This window comes from Oryzias latipes, chromosome 15 (genome assembly GCF_002234675.1).
Source record: "Oryzias latipes chromosome 15, ASM223467v1".
NCBI classification, from domain to species: domain Eukaryota; kingdom Metazoa; phylum Chordata; class Actinopteri; order Beloniformes; family Adrianichthyidae; genus Oryzias; species Oryzias latipes.
This window is the reverse complement of record NC_019873.2, coordinates 9,992,431-10,008,435: the sequence shown is the minus strand read 5'-3', so window position 1 is coordinate 10,008,435 and position 16,005 is coordinate 9,992,431. Positions and strand designations below refer to the sequence as shown.

The 16,005-nt window shown below is 41.7% G+C and overlaps 1 protein-coding gene across 9 annotated transcripts in view; it reads right to left on the bottom strand.

Moving 5' to 3' along the window:
• ankrd26 (ankyrin repeat domain 26) overlaps nucleotides 1–16,005 on the bottom strand; it is a 39,207-nt gene that overhangs the window by 20,840 nt on the left and 2,362 nt on the right. For 5 of the 9 annotated variants that reach the window (XR_002874763.1, XM_023963288.1, XM_023963291.1 and 2 more), the window contains exons 3-23: nucleotides 15,720–15,834; nucleotides 15,403–15,576; nucleotides 13,988–14,094; nucleotides 13,657–13,794; nucleotides 13,415–13,572; nucleotides 13,285–13,311; nucleotides 11,883–11,919; nucleotides 11,732–11,801; nucleotides 11,606–11,657; nucleotides 9,445–11,246; nucleotides 7,912–8,077; nucleotides 7,115–7,176; nucleotides 5,863–5,953; nucleotides 5,584–5,664; nucleotides 4,282–4,349; nucleotides 3,982–4,045; nucleotides 3,854–3,898; nucleotides 3,666–3,677; nucleotides 2,555–2,800; nucleotides 2,365–2,457; nucleotides 2,214–2,284 (exon numbers count right to left, since the gene is read on the bottom strand). Coding sequence is in view for 8 of the 9 variants with exons in the window: in XM_023963288.1 (XP_023819056.1) it covers nucleotides 2,214–2,284; nucleotides 2,365–2,457; nucleotides 2,555–2,800; nucleotides 3,666–3,677; nucleotides 3,854–3,898; nucleotides 3,982–4,045; nucleotides 4,282–4,349; nucleotides 5,584–5,664; nucleotides 5,863–5,953; nucleotides 7,115–7,176; nucleotides 7,912–8,077; nucleotides 9,445–11,246; nucleotides 11,606–11,657; nucleotides 11,732–11,801; nucleotides 11,883–11,919; nucleotides 13,285–13,311; nucleotides 13,415–13,572; nucleotides 13,657–13,794; nucleotides 13,988–14,094; nucleotides 15,403–15,576; nucleotides 15,720–15,834 (3,679 nt within the window). In the remaining variant the exon portion in view is untranslated. Of the gene's footprint in view, nucleotides 1–2,213; nucleotides 2,285–2,364; nucleotides 2,458–2,554; nucleotides 2,801–3,665; nucleotides 3,678–3,853; nucleotides 3,899–3,981; nucleotides 4,046–4,281; nucleotides 4,350–5,583; nucleotides 5,665–5,862; nucleotides 5,954–7,114; nucleotides 7,177–7,911; nucleotides 8,078–9,444; nucleotides 11,247–11,320; nucleotides 11,518–11,605; nucleotides 11,658–11,731; nucleotides 11,802–11,882; nucleotides 11,920–13,284; nucleotides 13,312–13,414; nucleotides 13,573–13,656; nucleotides 13,795–13,987; nucleotides 14,095–15,402; nucleotides 15,577–15,719; nucleotides 15,835–16,005 lie in introns of all 9 variants that reach the window. The other 4 variants (XM_023963295.1, XM_023963290.1, XM_023963293.1 and 1 more) reach the window with 4 other exon arrangements.

The window sequence follows — 16,005 nt, the reverse complement described above, 5'->3', positions numbered from 1 at the left end:
AATAGTCCCACCCAAAACTCAGAGGCAAATTTCTTACCAACCACTGCCGCTCTGCAGAAACTAGGTCATACAAAACAACTATTTTTTTTTTTTTTGGCCAAAACTGCATTATCATAATAAAAGACCACAGAGAACACTTTAAAAATAGAGGAAAAGATGATCAGAGTGGGCCTTGAAAATTCGTTGACTCAGCACTGTGAACGTTGCTTTAAATGAATAAAGATTGTTCCATGAGGAATCAGGAAAAGGTCATTTTAATTCTTTTTCTGTTTTTTGCTTTTTGAATCGGAACAGGCTGGCATTATTCCCGTGACTCCTCTGTTTTAGGAAGTGTTTCACAAGTTTCTTTTAGACTTTTTCATCTGAGTCAGTTCATTGATTATATAAATTGGAAATCTCTATGGTTTAGCCACAGCTGTGAAGAATTTAAACTGTTTGAATGCTTCCTTGATAACTGGATTTGTACCCCCAACCTTATGAAAAGAGAAATGGCAGACATGCACTAGATTCACATGCATGAAATGAAGCAAAGAAATGATTGAAAAGAAAGAAATGCTATGAAAAAAAAGAGAGCTATTCAACCCAGAAAACAGCAGCGAGGAGGGGCAACCCTCTACCTCTGTTTTGAATTTGGTCTCTTTTTCTCTTGAAAGAGGAAGACCATTTCCTGTCTCAAGTTTCCAACTTCCCATGGACCCTTTGAGCTCTTCAGAAGCTGCAGGATCAAGCTGAGAACGTCTTCTTTCTTGCAGCTCTTCAGCTCTGTGGTCTGTGCCGTCAGGACTCCGGTTCCCTTCACTTGAATCTGCAGCTTGGTCTTTCAGGATGCTCTCCAGCAGGTGATTGTCCTGGCTCTTATCATTAAAAGATTTGAAGCCGTCTTCACTTTCCTTCTCTGTGGTCGTCAGTAGCAGAGACGCAGAGTTTGGAGCGGCAGCGGAGAGCAGGTCTGACCCCCCTCGACCGTTGCCGTCTCCTCCCGGCTCCTCACCGCCCTCCAGGTTCTCCTCACCTGACTGGCTGTCAGGATGTTCGGCTGCAGAGTCCTCCTGGCCAGACTCTCTCTGCTCAGGTATGGTGAAGAGGACAGAGCTTCTGGCTCTAGCTGCAGGGCGAACAATGACTTCATCTTCATCACTAGACTCTTCTTCAGCAGAGGAAGATGGAGATGTTTCCTCTGCTGTGGTGTTTTCTGGAGGGCGCCTCGATTTGAACAATTCTCCAAACCTCTCCTTCAATTCACCTGCAACGCTCTTGAAGGTGGACTTGACTTCTTTTTTCTCCACCTCCACCCAAAGCTTCTCATAGCGCTTCTCCCACGGGATATCGGCAACGCCCTCCACGGCAGAGCCGTCATCACCATCGACGCCTTTCCGAGCTAACTCAAGTCTGTCATCGGCATCCTCTTTCTCCTTTGATGGGGTGAGCGAACAAACGAGCAAAAACAGTGACATCAAATCCACAGAACTCTGTCCAAAACCATCTTTTTGAAGAAACTTCTCATGTAGCCTGTTGGAGAGTTAGCATTCCATAACATGCAATGTAAATTCAAGGACTGATTAAAACAGATTCATTTGTCAGGAGTTCTTTCCAGACTCAAATGATCAGTTTTTTATTTACGCATTTCATCCTTTCTGTAATGAGTTGGATAAATCTGTGTACATTCTTTATTGCTTTGACTACGATGCTTGAAATCAATCAATCAGTCATTACACCAGGCTTAGTATTAGCCAGATAAAAGTGATTTCGTCACCATTACTTGCTTGATTGTTTTGAATTTGTTGTTGTTGTTTTCTAATACACAAAACACATATAGAAATTAAAACAAATCTGTGACTAAAACTTTGAATGGAATCGTTGGGAAAGTGAATCGTTTCGTTCCCAGTAATGACCAACAGGATTGCCTCGTTTGGATTTGTCTGACCCGATTAGGTTTCTGGAAACAATGAACTTTTTTTGTTGTTGGATGATCTCAAACTCCCCCACGTTTTCTTTCTACTGTCTCAAAGAGCTATTGCAGGTAAAGTTTAAACTGAGTTGATGTAGAGAAAAAAACGATTTTCTGGTCTCTATATTTGTCAGATTATCCGATCTCTGTTGGGAATAAAATATTGCCTCATGGTTTAACTTTGAATTTTTTTATACTGTTGAAGCTGTTTCGTTAAAAAGAACAAAAGCTGTAATTTTAGGAAGAAAACATCTTTTCTTCTGACCTTTTGCAGATTTTCTCTAAATTCTCTGGTGGCTTTTGTGTCAGTTGTCTTCTCTTCATCTCCAGAGGAACCTAAGGAGAAAGCAGAGGCTTTACCTAAAGAAATGAAGAATATCAGCAAAGACCAGCTCACAAATATGATGGAGACTCACTGTGTTTCACAGCTGTGACAGGCTGATCCTTGTTCCTGTCAGGTGATGAAGCTTGGGAGGAGGAGGTCCCTTTGTCTGATTCCCAATCTGATTCTGGACAAAAGAACAAAAACAACCTCTAGACTGAATTTTATCCCATCTTTGATTAGATTTAGAATGACTCAAGTTAAAACCTGGGACAACATTTTACCTTGTTCACTGTCTGGTTTCAGAAGAAGCCTCTTTCTGGCACGAGGTTGCGGCTGGGGGCCGGACTTGGATGGCGTGTTGGGCCGTCTCTTCTCAGAGCTCCTCTGAGGTGTCATTTCTGCGGCAGGAAGGGAGTCATCAGGAGCTGGACTGGAAGCTCCGGGGTCTCTAGGCCCGGCGGAAGCCATTCCTTGGGCGGATAGGGCCGTTTTACTGGCTGTACTGGTAGAGTCCCAGTCGGAGGAATCTTGAAAATAAAGAAGAAAAAAAGAAATACAAATAAAAAAAACTACATGGGAAATCGTTCTTCCTGTCAAAATGATTCTAAATCCTGACAGCTGCAACTGGTCACTAAAGATGCAGAAGTTAGCTTATACACTAGAACAATTTAGAAAAGTGTTGAAGTGAAATATTACCTGAAACTTGATTTTTTTTTTTAAAACAGCTTTAATGATAAATAAAAAAAAAAAAATTTCTATCATGCGTATAAATGCAAAGAACTAAAACAAGCTGGAAGAAGTGCTAGCATGACTGCTAAATATGCTTGAATGCTAAATTCACTCACTCCTCAGACACTGAAGGACGGGAAGCTTGTACTGTTCATTTTATAGGAATAAGACTAACTTAATGTTTAATGAATGACATAAGAAAAGAAATACCAAATACTCTGAGCAAAAATCTCTAAAAGGAGTTGGATGATTTGATATCAACAGCAAAAACATGTAGGGAAGAGTCGGGACAGCCTGGTTCTTAGCATTCACACAACAAGCTAGAGCTCCTACAAACAAACAGTAGTTTCCTCTGAGACAGTCTTTTCTGTCTATATGTACTGCTGTTAAAAAACGTAGATAAAGAACATTTGCACTTCTAAACATCTGACCTCTATGAGGCACTGCAATGGACTGGCAACCTGCCCATGTGTTCACCCAACAGAGGATGGGATAGGCTCCAGCAACCCCATGAGCCCAAAGGTGATAAAACAGGTTTGGAAAATGGATGGATGGATGGATGGATGGATGGATGGATGGATGGATGGATGGATGGATGGACCACTACGAGGCTGGATCCTACATTTACACTACCGCTTTTTTTTGCTTTTGCCTTTTACTGACCTCGTTTTTGTGCTTCAAAAAGTGATGTGTTGACAAAAAACAGGGAAAGAATATTAGCGGCGTTGACAAAAAAAGTTAAAGGAAAAACTAAGACTGAATAGTTGAATAAAGAAAAGCTACCAAACAGAGGAACAAAAACATTTGTGGTAAATAGTAGCAAAAGGAAAGACATCCATTAGTTGATTAACCTTCAAAATCATCGAATTCACCCAAGCCAAGCTCTTCCATCAGGTCTGTGGAAAAAAAGCGAAGAATATAAATTGCAGGCAAATGATTCCTTAAAACAAACATTCCAATTCTTTGCTTTATTAATTACCTTTCTTCTGATCGATCTCAAGTTTCCGTAGCACATTCAGCGGTTGCCAGTTTGCCTTCCCATTCTGGTAAAAATCAGAAACTGCATCTTTTAGCCTCCAGCTGATCACAGTACACTCACATTTACTTTGTGGAATAAATATTTTGGTGTTTTCTAAATTTGAGATGGAGACCATGAAGATGGGACTCTAACTATCAGCTAGAGTTTCCAGCTCCCAGTCTATTAGGATTTCTAGTTACCCGCTGGAGCATAGATGATAAGATGTCATTCAGAGTTGAATGAAATAAGCACCTAGCTTACCCCTTTCTGTTTGGGAACATCTTCATCAAAAGTTTCCTCCACATTTTTCTCATGTCTGCTTTTTCCAGCTGAAAGAAAACAAAAGGTTTTTTCATTTTGATGCAGTTAGATTCTTGCTGAACAACAACACGGTCTTATCGAGACATTTGTGAGAAGCATTCCCATGCAAATGAGCTAAGGTTAGTCACCATGTACACCAGGCGCATGCATGCACATCAGACCAGCACAAACTTCACAGGACACAGTGTTTCCCACAGAAAATGATCATGCTCGTGTCTGAGCATTTTTCCTTGTTTATATTGTATAAGCTGTAGATAACCAAAGTCCGGTCCTTGAAAGCCCTTTGAGGTGCCCCCTTTAGGAATACTGCTATCATGAAATGTGGATCCTCTTTACTCAAACCATGGCGCATGGAAACAAGATCACATAAGCCAATGACTTCAAGGGCAGGAAGCTCCTAGGAAGCATCCAAGGTGGTTAACTCCAGCATCTTCCAGCCAAAGACCAAAGAGAAAGAAGGAAGGGCCACAATCCAGGAAGAAACAAGAAAGATCCATCAACGTGGCAACAGTACAGACGCAGCAAACTCCCAGAGGACAAGGATTGGGGAGTTCACATTTACAAGATCCAGTCAATGTTAATGACACAGGGCTGGGTCAGTGAAGGCTAGGATGAAGGAGCACCGATCAGGTTTGCACTCTGCCTAGTCTCCTGACACCTGACCCCTCATTAAAACATCTCATCATAAAGGTGAATGGTCAGAAACCATCACAGAAAGGTCTGCAGATACAGTGTCTAAACATCAAAACCTATGGGTTCTGTAGTTAAAGCATCTTGTGTAATGTTGATCATTTGTAATTTACTGCAAAACAATTGATTAGATCCATGAGAAATGCTTTCAGTGGTTTAGAATAAATCCAAATATTTCATTTTATTTCCTAAAATCTTCCTTGGGTGAAGCTAGGAGGGTCATCTCTGGCTAGGCTAGTGTTATATGTTGAGAAGGAAAACATCATGAGGGTTGGGGCAATAAAAGTAAGAAGGCACAGAAAGGACCCAGATGAGGGTCTTTCTGCAAAGACAACAGAACCACCAAACAAACGTTCCAACAAGTACTGCCAGTGGTGTCATGCAGCTCTGGGACGTGCACTTAGCCCAGCTCAGACTGAAGCAGGATGACATGTACGCTCCGATTCCATCTAAATGGTGTTAATGGGCAGCAGGCAGGATGTAGCGGCGTGCGCTAAGTGAACTCTCTGCTGGTGGTCACAAGGCGGTGGTTAGGGTTAAAGGCTGGCGTACCCTCTTCCTTGCTGCCTTTGGTCCTGCCTACACTCCTACATCCCTCCTTCCCTCTTAAAAAAGAAGGAATGTAAAACAAGTCTACGAAAGAAAAGCACACATTCATTTAAGTTCCGTTTACATAACCGATGCTGCACTGCACATCCTGCATTGAGTCTTCAAGGAGGATATTACACTTCAGTTTAGTAGAAAAACGAGGTCATGTTTCTGCTGCGTGGAATGGTGCTTGGAATGACTGGTCTGCATTGAAAAGGTTTAGAAGGACGGAGGGTGACTCACGTTCTTGAGCTCCCGTGGAGGACGTCTCCTGATCGAGAGCTTGTAAACGCTGCTCCTCTTTGTGTGGGGTGTTAGAGTTTTCAGAGTGAGACTGAAAAACAGGGGCTTTTTAGATATCGGTGCAGAAATGATAAACCATAAATGATAAACCCTGTGGCTGAGAGATGAGTCAGAAACAGAGCATATGTGAGGATACATTGTAACCACCAACAGCTACTGCTAGACATCTAGTATGAACCCAGCAAGTTCATTGGTTCTTTTGAAATTTGGGGTTTAAAGACTCACTGCCAAGAAAATTGTGTTTTTGGTGTCTTTAACATATTCTTGTGGCATTTTTCTGATGATGGAGGACATATAGAAAGACAGTTAAGATTAAAATGAGATTTTACATGTTTTGGCTACTAATGGGTGAAGGCATCATGGACAGGTTGGCAACCTGTCACAGGGCCTCACAATCACACACCCACCCACCCACCCACCCACAAACACACAGACCTAGAGGAAGTTTAGAGTCACTAATGATTCTATGAAGCAGGATTTTGGACTGTGGGAATGCCCAGAGAAATCCCACATATATCAGAGAGAGCATGCAAACTCTACACCAAGCCAGGATTGGAGTAAGTGCCTTCTAAATGTTAGGTGGGAATACTAATCACTGCGCCACTGTGCAGAAACTGTCCAAGAAAGCAACAGGTTTTTTTCATTTTTACTAAAAACAAACAATCATGATTAAAACAGCACTGGGACTACTTTTGAAATAGATCAAAAGACGAACAGATTGTCTCAGCATCATGGCTTTCTCCTTCAGCTACAATGGTCTGAACCGAAGAAACCTTTGTCTTCATTTTTTTGTTATTTCCATAAGTTTTGTAAATTAATAGCTCTTATAGTAAAACGTAGAATTTCAAATCTGCAGTAAATGTCCACAAAACTCCTGGCTTCTCTGTAAGAACTTCATCTTCTCTTTTCACGTCTACACACATTTTCAGTTTCCCAACTGGAGAAAAGCTCTGTTTCATCGGAGCAATTTTGTTTCTTATTAACATGGATGTTAAATAATTGAAATGCAGCAGATACTGAGACAAATGTGTGAGAACCCATTTCTGAAAGGTAGGTATAAAATGATGGGGTAACAATGTCAGTTTTTTTATACTGTATCATGTGTTTTGTGTGGATATTTTTTACATGTTTTAGGATGAAATCTGTGCAGTTTTACAAATGGGGCTCTAGAATAAAAAGGTTTTCATCAAACCTCAGAGTCCCAGGAATCCTCCTCTTCCTCATCCTTCTCCAGACCCAGCTCTGACAGAAAATCTGCTCCAGAAAAGAGAGATATATTATGACTATAGGTAACAATGATGAATGACTAAATTATCTAATGATGAGCAGTTTGCTTTTTAGGTTTCTAGACCAAAGGAATGAGAAAAAGAGCTTATTCCTTCTTTAATCCACAGCTTCTGTCTGCGGAGCAAATGTAAATCTCTGTTTAATGACAGCACCACTTTGATAGGAACCTGCTGGAAAAGATTGTAAAGACAACAGTGCACCAGCAGATACCCTGCAGATCCTCAAGTAAAGTTAACTCCCCAGAAAAAAAAGCACAAAGGTGGACTGGTGCTGTTTTTGTGTGTGTAGATTTTTACACCAGCTGCTGCCCCCTTTAACCACGCTGAATGTTGATGGTCTTCTAGTCAGAGCCTAGTCAGGCAGCTTTTCGGTTTCAGTCAGAGTGTTTAGAATCCATTTGATTACTTCCGTGGACTGATGTCATTCATTCAGGTTATAATCAGAATCTCATTCTGTGGAACCGACTATGAAAGGAATCCTCTACTTTCACTCAATAAATGAAAACCAAAGTTGAGTTTTTAATTCTTTTGTTTTTCTCTCTCACGTTATTTAAACTGACATACTATTGATAAATATGTGATCAAAATGAAATGTTATCTGGTAAGTAAGTTACTGTCTTATTTCAACTTTAAAAAGTCCATTTGATTTGAAAATTGAGAAAAATAATTTGCAACATCTAAAGTTCCTGTGGTGAACTTTCACCTCTTTTCTTCTCTTTGAACTCTTCTTCTTCAGGAGGGGCTGCAGTGGCTTCAGGGCCCCCCCCATCACCTCCGGGCTCCTCTTCTGACATGTCTTCAACATCTTCCTCCTCGTCTCCTCCCTTGGCCTTGTCAGTATCATCCTCATCTTCACTAGAATTGTCTCTCTGTCAAACAAGCACGTCAGGTCAGTTGTCACTCTATTCAGCCGTCAGATTGGACACAGTAACTGTTTGATAGTTTGACCCTTTTTCCATCAGATCAGTTGGAACACTCAGTTTTTCACGGGGTTTTGCGGATATCCGATGTGCAAACAATTTTAAAGTCCCTCTCCAATGAAAATTAGGCTTTTTGTGTTTTTAAAATGTTCTCATGGGATTTTTCAGAAAAGAAGAAAACAAAGCTAAAAATGGCTGCAAAATGATTGTATTTGTAATGTAGGAAATACATTAGGCGGGCCACAGGCTCACTGCTCCGAGCTCTCAGCAATAGGGAAGGGGTTGCTCTGTTCCAACAGTCTCACCCACAACTCAGTATGCCCTATAAAACGACATGGGTTTTTAAATTCTGCCTAAAAAAATGCATACCGTATTTTCCGGACTATAAGTCGCACTTTTTTTCATAGTTTGGCAAGGGGTGCGACTTATACTCCGCAGCGACTTATATTAGAAATAAATTGAAATAAATACATTGTTAACCCTCCTGTTATGTTCATTTGTGAGGAACAGAGATGATGTTTCTGGGTCAATTTGATGTATGAGGTATGTTAAGTGTTAAGAGGATGTTAAGTGACTCAAGAGAATCAGCAAACTTTTTTTTACAGTAAGATCTTGAAGGCTAACAACATAATATTCTATTTTCCAATGATTTCATAGATTCAGAAATGCAATAAAAGTGAAAACTGTTTCTACAAATACAGGATGAAAACAGAGTATTAGTTAGCCAATGATGCTTCATGAAAGGAATTAATAAATAAGTTTGAGAAAAAATTACTGTGAAATTATTAGATAAACAGTCTGCTATGATTGTGTCATATAAGGTTGTGAAAGTTAAAATGCGACTTATAGTCCAGTGCGACTTATCTGTGTTTTTTTTTCTACTTTATAATGCATTTTTGGGCTGGTGCGACTTATACTCCGGTGCGACTTATAGTCCGGAAAATACGGTAATCATAATTAAAAGACTACTGGGAATGTTTTTAAAATAGATCAAAAGAGGATCGGTGCGGGACATTAAACACACTTGCCCGTACTGATATTTAAACTTTTGGTTTCCTGATTGACACCAAATCTTTATTTACACCTGCAGAATAACTTTTGCTTTACTGTTGTCTTGTTTCTTACTGACAACACTGGTAATTTCTTTGACAACAACATTTTCAACAAAAAATCAAAAGCAAAACATCTAAAACCTCGAAATAGTTGTACTTCTACAAAAAAACAATAAAATCCCAGAACAAGCATACGAATAAACATCAAAGTCCTGACAGATAGAATGAGGCTCTACATTACAACAGGAGGTGATACCGTTTTACCTGAATGCCAGTTTCGTTAATATTTCTGACTTGGTGGGCTTCTGAAATATCAGCCTCACCAGGTGAGTCCAAATCAACGTCATCGATGTCAGTTTGAGGTAACGCCTCATCGTTCTCTGAACCGTTGGTGTCGACATCATTTGAGGGAGGACTTGAAAACCAGTGTCTTCCTGTCTCCCTTTCATCCGCTGACGGCTCGGCTCCTTTAAATTTGAGTGGGATAAAAGCTGTCAGCTTGGCGGGGAGGTCTGTGCATCCATCGGTTGAAGGAGGAGGATCTTCTCTGTCACAGAGCATTTCGATCGAGGCCCCGCCAAAGTCGTTCTGCAGTATGTGATGCTTGCTGTCCGAGTCCTCCCTCCACTCCTGAGACTTTACACCCGCCGCAGAGCCGTCCTTTCTGACACAGACTGAGGGGGCCAACGCTTGGTTCCCTTCACAGCCTTCAGCCCCATATCCCTCTGTTTCCACTGTGGGCTCAACCTGTCCTGAAGGTAATTTGTTCAAGTTGGACAGGGATTCCTCTTCTTCATCATTCCAGCTGTCTTCTTTTTCACCCCCAGAGTGGGATTTTTCTTCCATTTCTGCATCGTCCTCATCTAAGACTTGGTTTCTGGTGGTCTCATCATCCTCAGGTGCCTCTGACACCACAGGAGAGGGGTCATCTGGCTCTTTCTCAAGGCTTTCATCATCTGCTGAAGAGCGTTCTTCGGTTTGTTTGGACGTCACAACATTTGAATCCTGTGACGCTGCTTGAGCTTTTACAACAGAACCGACATTATTTTTGGAAGAATCCCACTCTGAATCATCTGGACCGTCTACACCGGGTCTGTTTGTAGAGTGAGGAGAAGAATGGCTCAGCTGGTCTTTAGTTGGATCCACTGGGGAAGTAGAAAGCAGTGACAGTATCTGTAGCTGGACCTCTGCTGCTTCAGTCTTTAGCTCCGCCTTTCCTTCACTCTCATCGGGCAGGTCGGCGTCGCTGCCCTCCGATGATGAGCCCCATGACGACTTTTGTTTCTCCTCCCGTACCTGATCTGATTGAACATCTTCTTCATCTGATGGATTCCTTGTAATTTCTTTATCAATTTTCTCCAACAGGTTTCTTTGAAAATCAATCAAACTGCTCATCAATCCTTCTGGCTTAGTTTGCTCTTCTCTTTCACTGTCGTTCCAGGATTTATCTCCGCTGTTTTGGGAATCATTCTCCACATCTCTCTCAGATTCTTCATCTTCAGCTTCATGGGGAAACTGAGACTCGGTGACATGTCTAAGCAAAGGGCCTTGAGGGTTTATGCTTTGACCAGTTAATCGTAGAATGTCCTTTCCGGGGCTCTCATCTTCATCAGAAAACTTGGATTCTACTCTGATGGCAGAGACGATGCAGTCCCCCACGACAGAGAGCGTTGCTGGAACAACAGAAATTCTACCTAATCCAGGGAGGTCCGTGTCTTCGGCATCTGCTTTGGCCTTTTTCTCGTCATCTCTTTCATGCTTGCCCCCCCCTGATGGCTCAGGACCGAGACCGACGTCGAGAACCCCAGAAACAGAAGCTGTTAGTCCTTCAGAAGTGCTGGGGTCACCGTGGACAACAGCAGCATCATTGACTTTGTCAACAACCGGATCGTCTTCTTCATTCTCCTCCTCTTCTTCACTTTCTTCATCTTCCTCCTCTTCTTCTTCTTCTTCATCCTCCTCCTCCTCCTCCTCTTCTTCTTCTTCTTCCTCATCCTCTTCTTCCTCAGAGTTTTCCCCGACTGAGCTGTCCTCCTGGGAGCTTGAATGTTGCCGTTTTTTCTCAGCTTCATTCAGGATTCAGAAGAACAGAAGCAGAGAATATCGTCACAGAAAGCAGCCGACAAACAAAAGCCTTTACCTTTCTGGAGGCTGGTAGAGGAGTGGAGCACATTTGGTGTTCTTTGGGAAGGGAAGAGGCAGAGGGAAGGTCTACAGGGGGCTGCGAAGGTTTGCTGAAAGAAAAAGCCGCTGGGAGGGCAGGGTCTTTCTGGATTCTACTTTCAGGTTTTGGTTTTGATTCAGTCTCACTAGAGGACGATTCCAGCAGGACTGATGCTACAGTAAAGACAGGAGAGCAGATTACTACCAAAACTACAACCTACGGGCAGCAGATGGGTGCAATGAAAAGCAGAAATGTTGGTACCTTTCCCTTTTTTGGATTCAATCATTTTGCTCAGATTTACTTTGAGCCCTCTCTGAAATTCAGAAAATAAAAATCAGTGTTTGTGAATTAGAAAATGGTGTGAAAGTAGATGTGAGCAGCACCCACCTTGTCAACTAAAGCAGATTCATCCTCTTCCTCCGATGAGGGCCATTCATCAGCAGCACTTTTTGAAAGTCTGAGGAGGGAAGAAGAGCGTTGATGGCAGGCTGATCAACTTTTGTTCTAAACACTGAAATGCTGAAAGCATTTTACTGACCGACTTAAGGACTCTGACTGAGAATTATCCTCAAAGTCTGCAACAAAAATCAGAATCTTACTTAGTAAATTTAAACTCTCAGCATCAAATGTCTGGTTCTCAGGCATTTCATATGTTAAAGTCCCACTCCGATCATCTTTTGATCTATTTCAAAAGTGTTCCCAGTGGGTTTTTTTAATTAATTTCTTTTAAATGTTGTTTTTTAGGACATAGTTTCTGCAGACAACATGTTAAAAAAAGAAAGACCATTTTCGTCGAAGTGGGACTTTAAAAGAATACAAACTAAAACATTTTTTACATTTCAAGAGCCACAATTTTATGATCAGCAAAACAAAGAAAACAAATGATTCAATAAAGGGTAAAAAAATAAGGTCTCTCTTTATAGCCCTGACGACATCGAGTCAAATATGAATATTCACTGTGGTTGGGGTCGTGGGATGTATGTGGCAACAGAGGGTTTGGAGGGAGGGCAAAGGGGTGGGTTAGTTTTCATTTAAATTTTGTTGGATACATAACATGTAGCTCATATTAGTACTCTGATGGCAGAACTCTTTCCCGTTCTGAAACAGTCCATTTTAAGGAGTCTTGGTACACAGGACATCCTGGATCTTCTGAACCATGTTCAAATATGGCTTTCTTCCTGCCTGATCCAGCTTTAGTTTCATCTTCAGGTGAGGAGGATTGTGTTTATGCACATAGATTATTAGAAACACAATGTGACCACATTGACGCCATCATGCAGATGATTGCAGATCTTCGATGATGCCATTTTCAGGGAACATTTTTTTGAAAACAGGCTGCACGATGGCGCAGTGGTAAGCCTTCTTGCTGTGAGGCAAGAGCGCTAACCACAGCGCTCTTGCCTCACAGCAAGAAGGCCCCTGGTTCAAGTCCCAACCTGAAACAGAACATCAATGTCCTTTCTGTGTGGAGTTTGCATGTTCTCCCCGTGCATGCCTGAGTTTTCTCCGGGGGACTCCGGCTTCCTTCCACTGTCCAAAAACATGCTTTATAGGTCAATTGGCAACTGTAAATTGTCCATAGGTGTGAGTGTGAATGGGTGTGTGATTGTGACCCTGCGACAGACTGGCGAACAGTCCAGGGTGTCCCCTGCCTTCGCCCATAAGTGGCCGGGATAGGCTCTGGCAGACCCCTGACCCCGAAAGGCATAAAACAGTAGAAAATGAATGTTTTTTGAAAACACCAACTGCACCCTACCTACTTATAGCTATGAAAATTTAGTATATAAAAGGGTAAAAATTCTTAAACATTTGTTAAACTGTGTTTTGTTGTCATAAAAAAGTGGCTCATCATATATGATTATTTTAATTCTTTTTTTGTAAAATTAAAAAACAGACACTATTGACTAATGTTTTGAACAAAGTTCCTCTCGGTATAGTACCTCCCCCTGCTTCATTTGCTCCATGCTCTATATCCAGGCAAAGGTAATGCATGAGGAACAAATCAAACGGTCAACATCAGTAATTAGCAAACACATCACCGTTCAAGTCTATTAGTCTAAGAGTCCCCACCCTCTTTGTCAATGGCTGGTCCTCCCAAAGAGAAGCCTGCTTCTACATCGTGGGAGGAGCTGGCCAACGTTGTTCTCTTCTTTGTCTTCTGACCTCGTTGAGACGCTGAAGCCCCATTGGTCTTCTGGGTTCCATGTTCTATGATCAGGAGGGAACAGCTGCGAAGAGACAGAGAGCAAACAGCTGAAGGTGGTGCGGTGTGGAGCAGCGCATGGGGAAGCGCAGACACAAGGGCAGCTTACGGATGATGGCCGTTCATCGCAGCATAGTTATCTGCTAAAAGTCCTTTGGCGTCCTTGAGTGTGATGTCTGCATCAAAGTGCAGCAGCAGCTTCACCATACTGATCTGTCCATTTCCAGCAGCTAACATCAGCAGTGATCTGGAAAATCAGTGAGAGCATAACTTTAAACTACAAAGCAGCTGCCCTGCAGCTTCTGACTAGCAGATGGGCAAAAGAGTTGGGGCAAAGACATCTGGAAAAGTAAGTAAGACAGCAGGCCTCAAGGCCTGTTGGACTCGCCCGACTCAGTTTATAAATGATGCAACACAAGGTTTTACTGTTTGAAACTGGCCTTTGATCCTGGTCCACAGAGTTCACATCAGAACTCTCCTTCAGAAGAAACTCTGCCATCTCTATGTGGTCTTCACGGACTGCTACAGCCAAAGGGGTGAAGCCCTCCTACAACAGAGGATACATTCAAACAAATGCATTCACAAGATTTTGGTTTCATTCACAAAGTCTTTGTTCTGAGGGCAGAAATGAATCTGATCCTATTTTCAAACTGAACTACTTGTATGATGAGGTGAAGCCATTGATTCTACATGAGAACTGTACCAAGTCAGTGTGATGTCACCGATATTAAATGGCATACTTCAGACTCCCACCAAATGAAGTCAATTCTGTCGCCATTTTTTCATGATGCAGACGCCGCTATGTTGGATCCAGACGTCATCAGTAAGTAGTGATTGGTCTGGATTGGTCTGAGTTCATTTTTCTATGACAATCATTCTTGCCAAGTGACCTTGTTGGAAACCCACACCCCCACCATTTGAAAGCAGGCTCAGGAAAACTTGGCTGTGTCCGAATTCCCACCTTAACCCCTAACTACTAAAAAAACTATATAGTGCGGCACTATATAGTGCCCTGAAGTTTAAAAGCAGTTCAGACACCATGCTTACTACTTTTTTATTTTTTTTAAACGGCGGATATGACGTCATCGATTTTACAAAGTGAGAAACTCATTGATACGAGTGTTTTGGGATGATCATTCATTAATCCACTGTCTTCTGAAGATAAAAACATTATTGGTTTATTAAAAAAATACATTTAAATTCTTTTTTGTGGCAAAAATTGTTCGGACACAATGCATTGTGGTCTATATGCGCCAATCTAGTGAGCATCAATGCACACTGGTTTTTTACAGAGACTTCTGGGAAATTTCTAGGGCACTGGATTTTGTAATTGTAGATCCGGACAGCACTGCAAAATCGCAAACAAACTATACAGTGCACTATGTAGTAAGAAGGGCAGGAATTCGGACACAACCTCTGTCAATCAAACATTTCGAATGTGAGGCCACATACTTTTATCGAGGCATCTGATTGGCCAGTTTGAAACTTGAATAACTTGCAATAAAGAAAAAATATCTTGAAAAAAAAAATAGGATTAGCAAGAATATATCAAGTTAAGGTAGCAGATCAAAAATGGATATTCCAAGGAATAGAATGGCTAATTAATAGCTGTTTATTTCTCTATAGAAGTCTATGGGTTTTTGGCTTTTTGGGACCAGGGGGTACTTCCTATTTATAGGAGGGAGGGGTCACTCAGTCTCGTTTTCATTTACAGTCAATGGGCAATGGTATAATAAACCTTCAGTGCAACAAATGGTTGCAGTCCCTGCGCCCATAATTAAACATCTCTGGTAACACGATGCCGAGTCCATATCAAATAACTCGTCTACTGAAGTGGAAAGACGGACAGAATCACCTTATTCTGTGCGTCGATTTCAGCTCCATGCTGCAGCAGTAACACCGCTGTGGATATGGATGGGATGTTTGCAGCTAAATGCAAGGCTGTGTTGCCATTGACGTCCACCACGTTGGGCTCTGCGTGATTCTCCAGCAGAATGCTCACACAGCGTTCGTGCTGGCCCTGCACTGCCTGTTGGAGACAGAAGCACGCAGAACCTCAACCAAAACTAAGATGGAAACAAGGAAAAAAATAATATAAAAAATCAAGAGGCGGGGACGGTGGGTTCCAGTTCCGATTCCTCTGCATCGCAGGGTTCCATCTTCCAGGATTACCTTCATTAAGGCGGATCTGTTTTGATTGTCACATAGGTTAAGCTTGGCTTTATTCTCGACAAGGAACTGGACCACTTCCACATGACCGGAGGCACAAGCGATATGAAGAGCAGTTCTGAAACAACAAAAAATTCACGTTTTAATAGAACAAAAATTGTAACATTCTACTGTAAATATATCACTGACATTTGAAAGGCTTATAGAGATCATTTTAATAATTCAGTTAAGGCTCCATGGGAATAACTTATTTTCAATCACAAGTTAAATTAAGTCAATCTCATGAAAT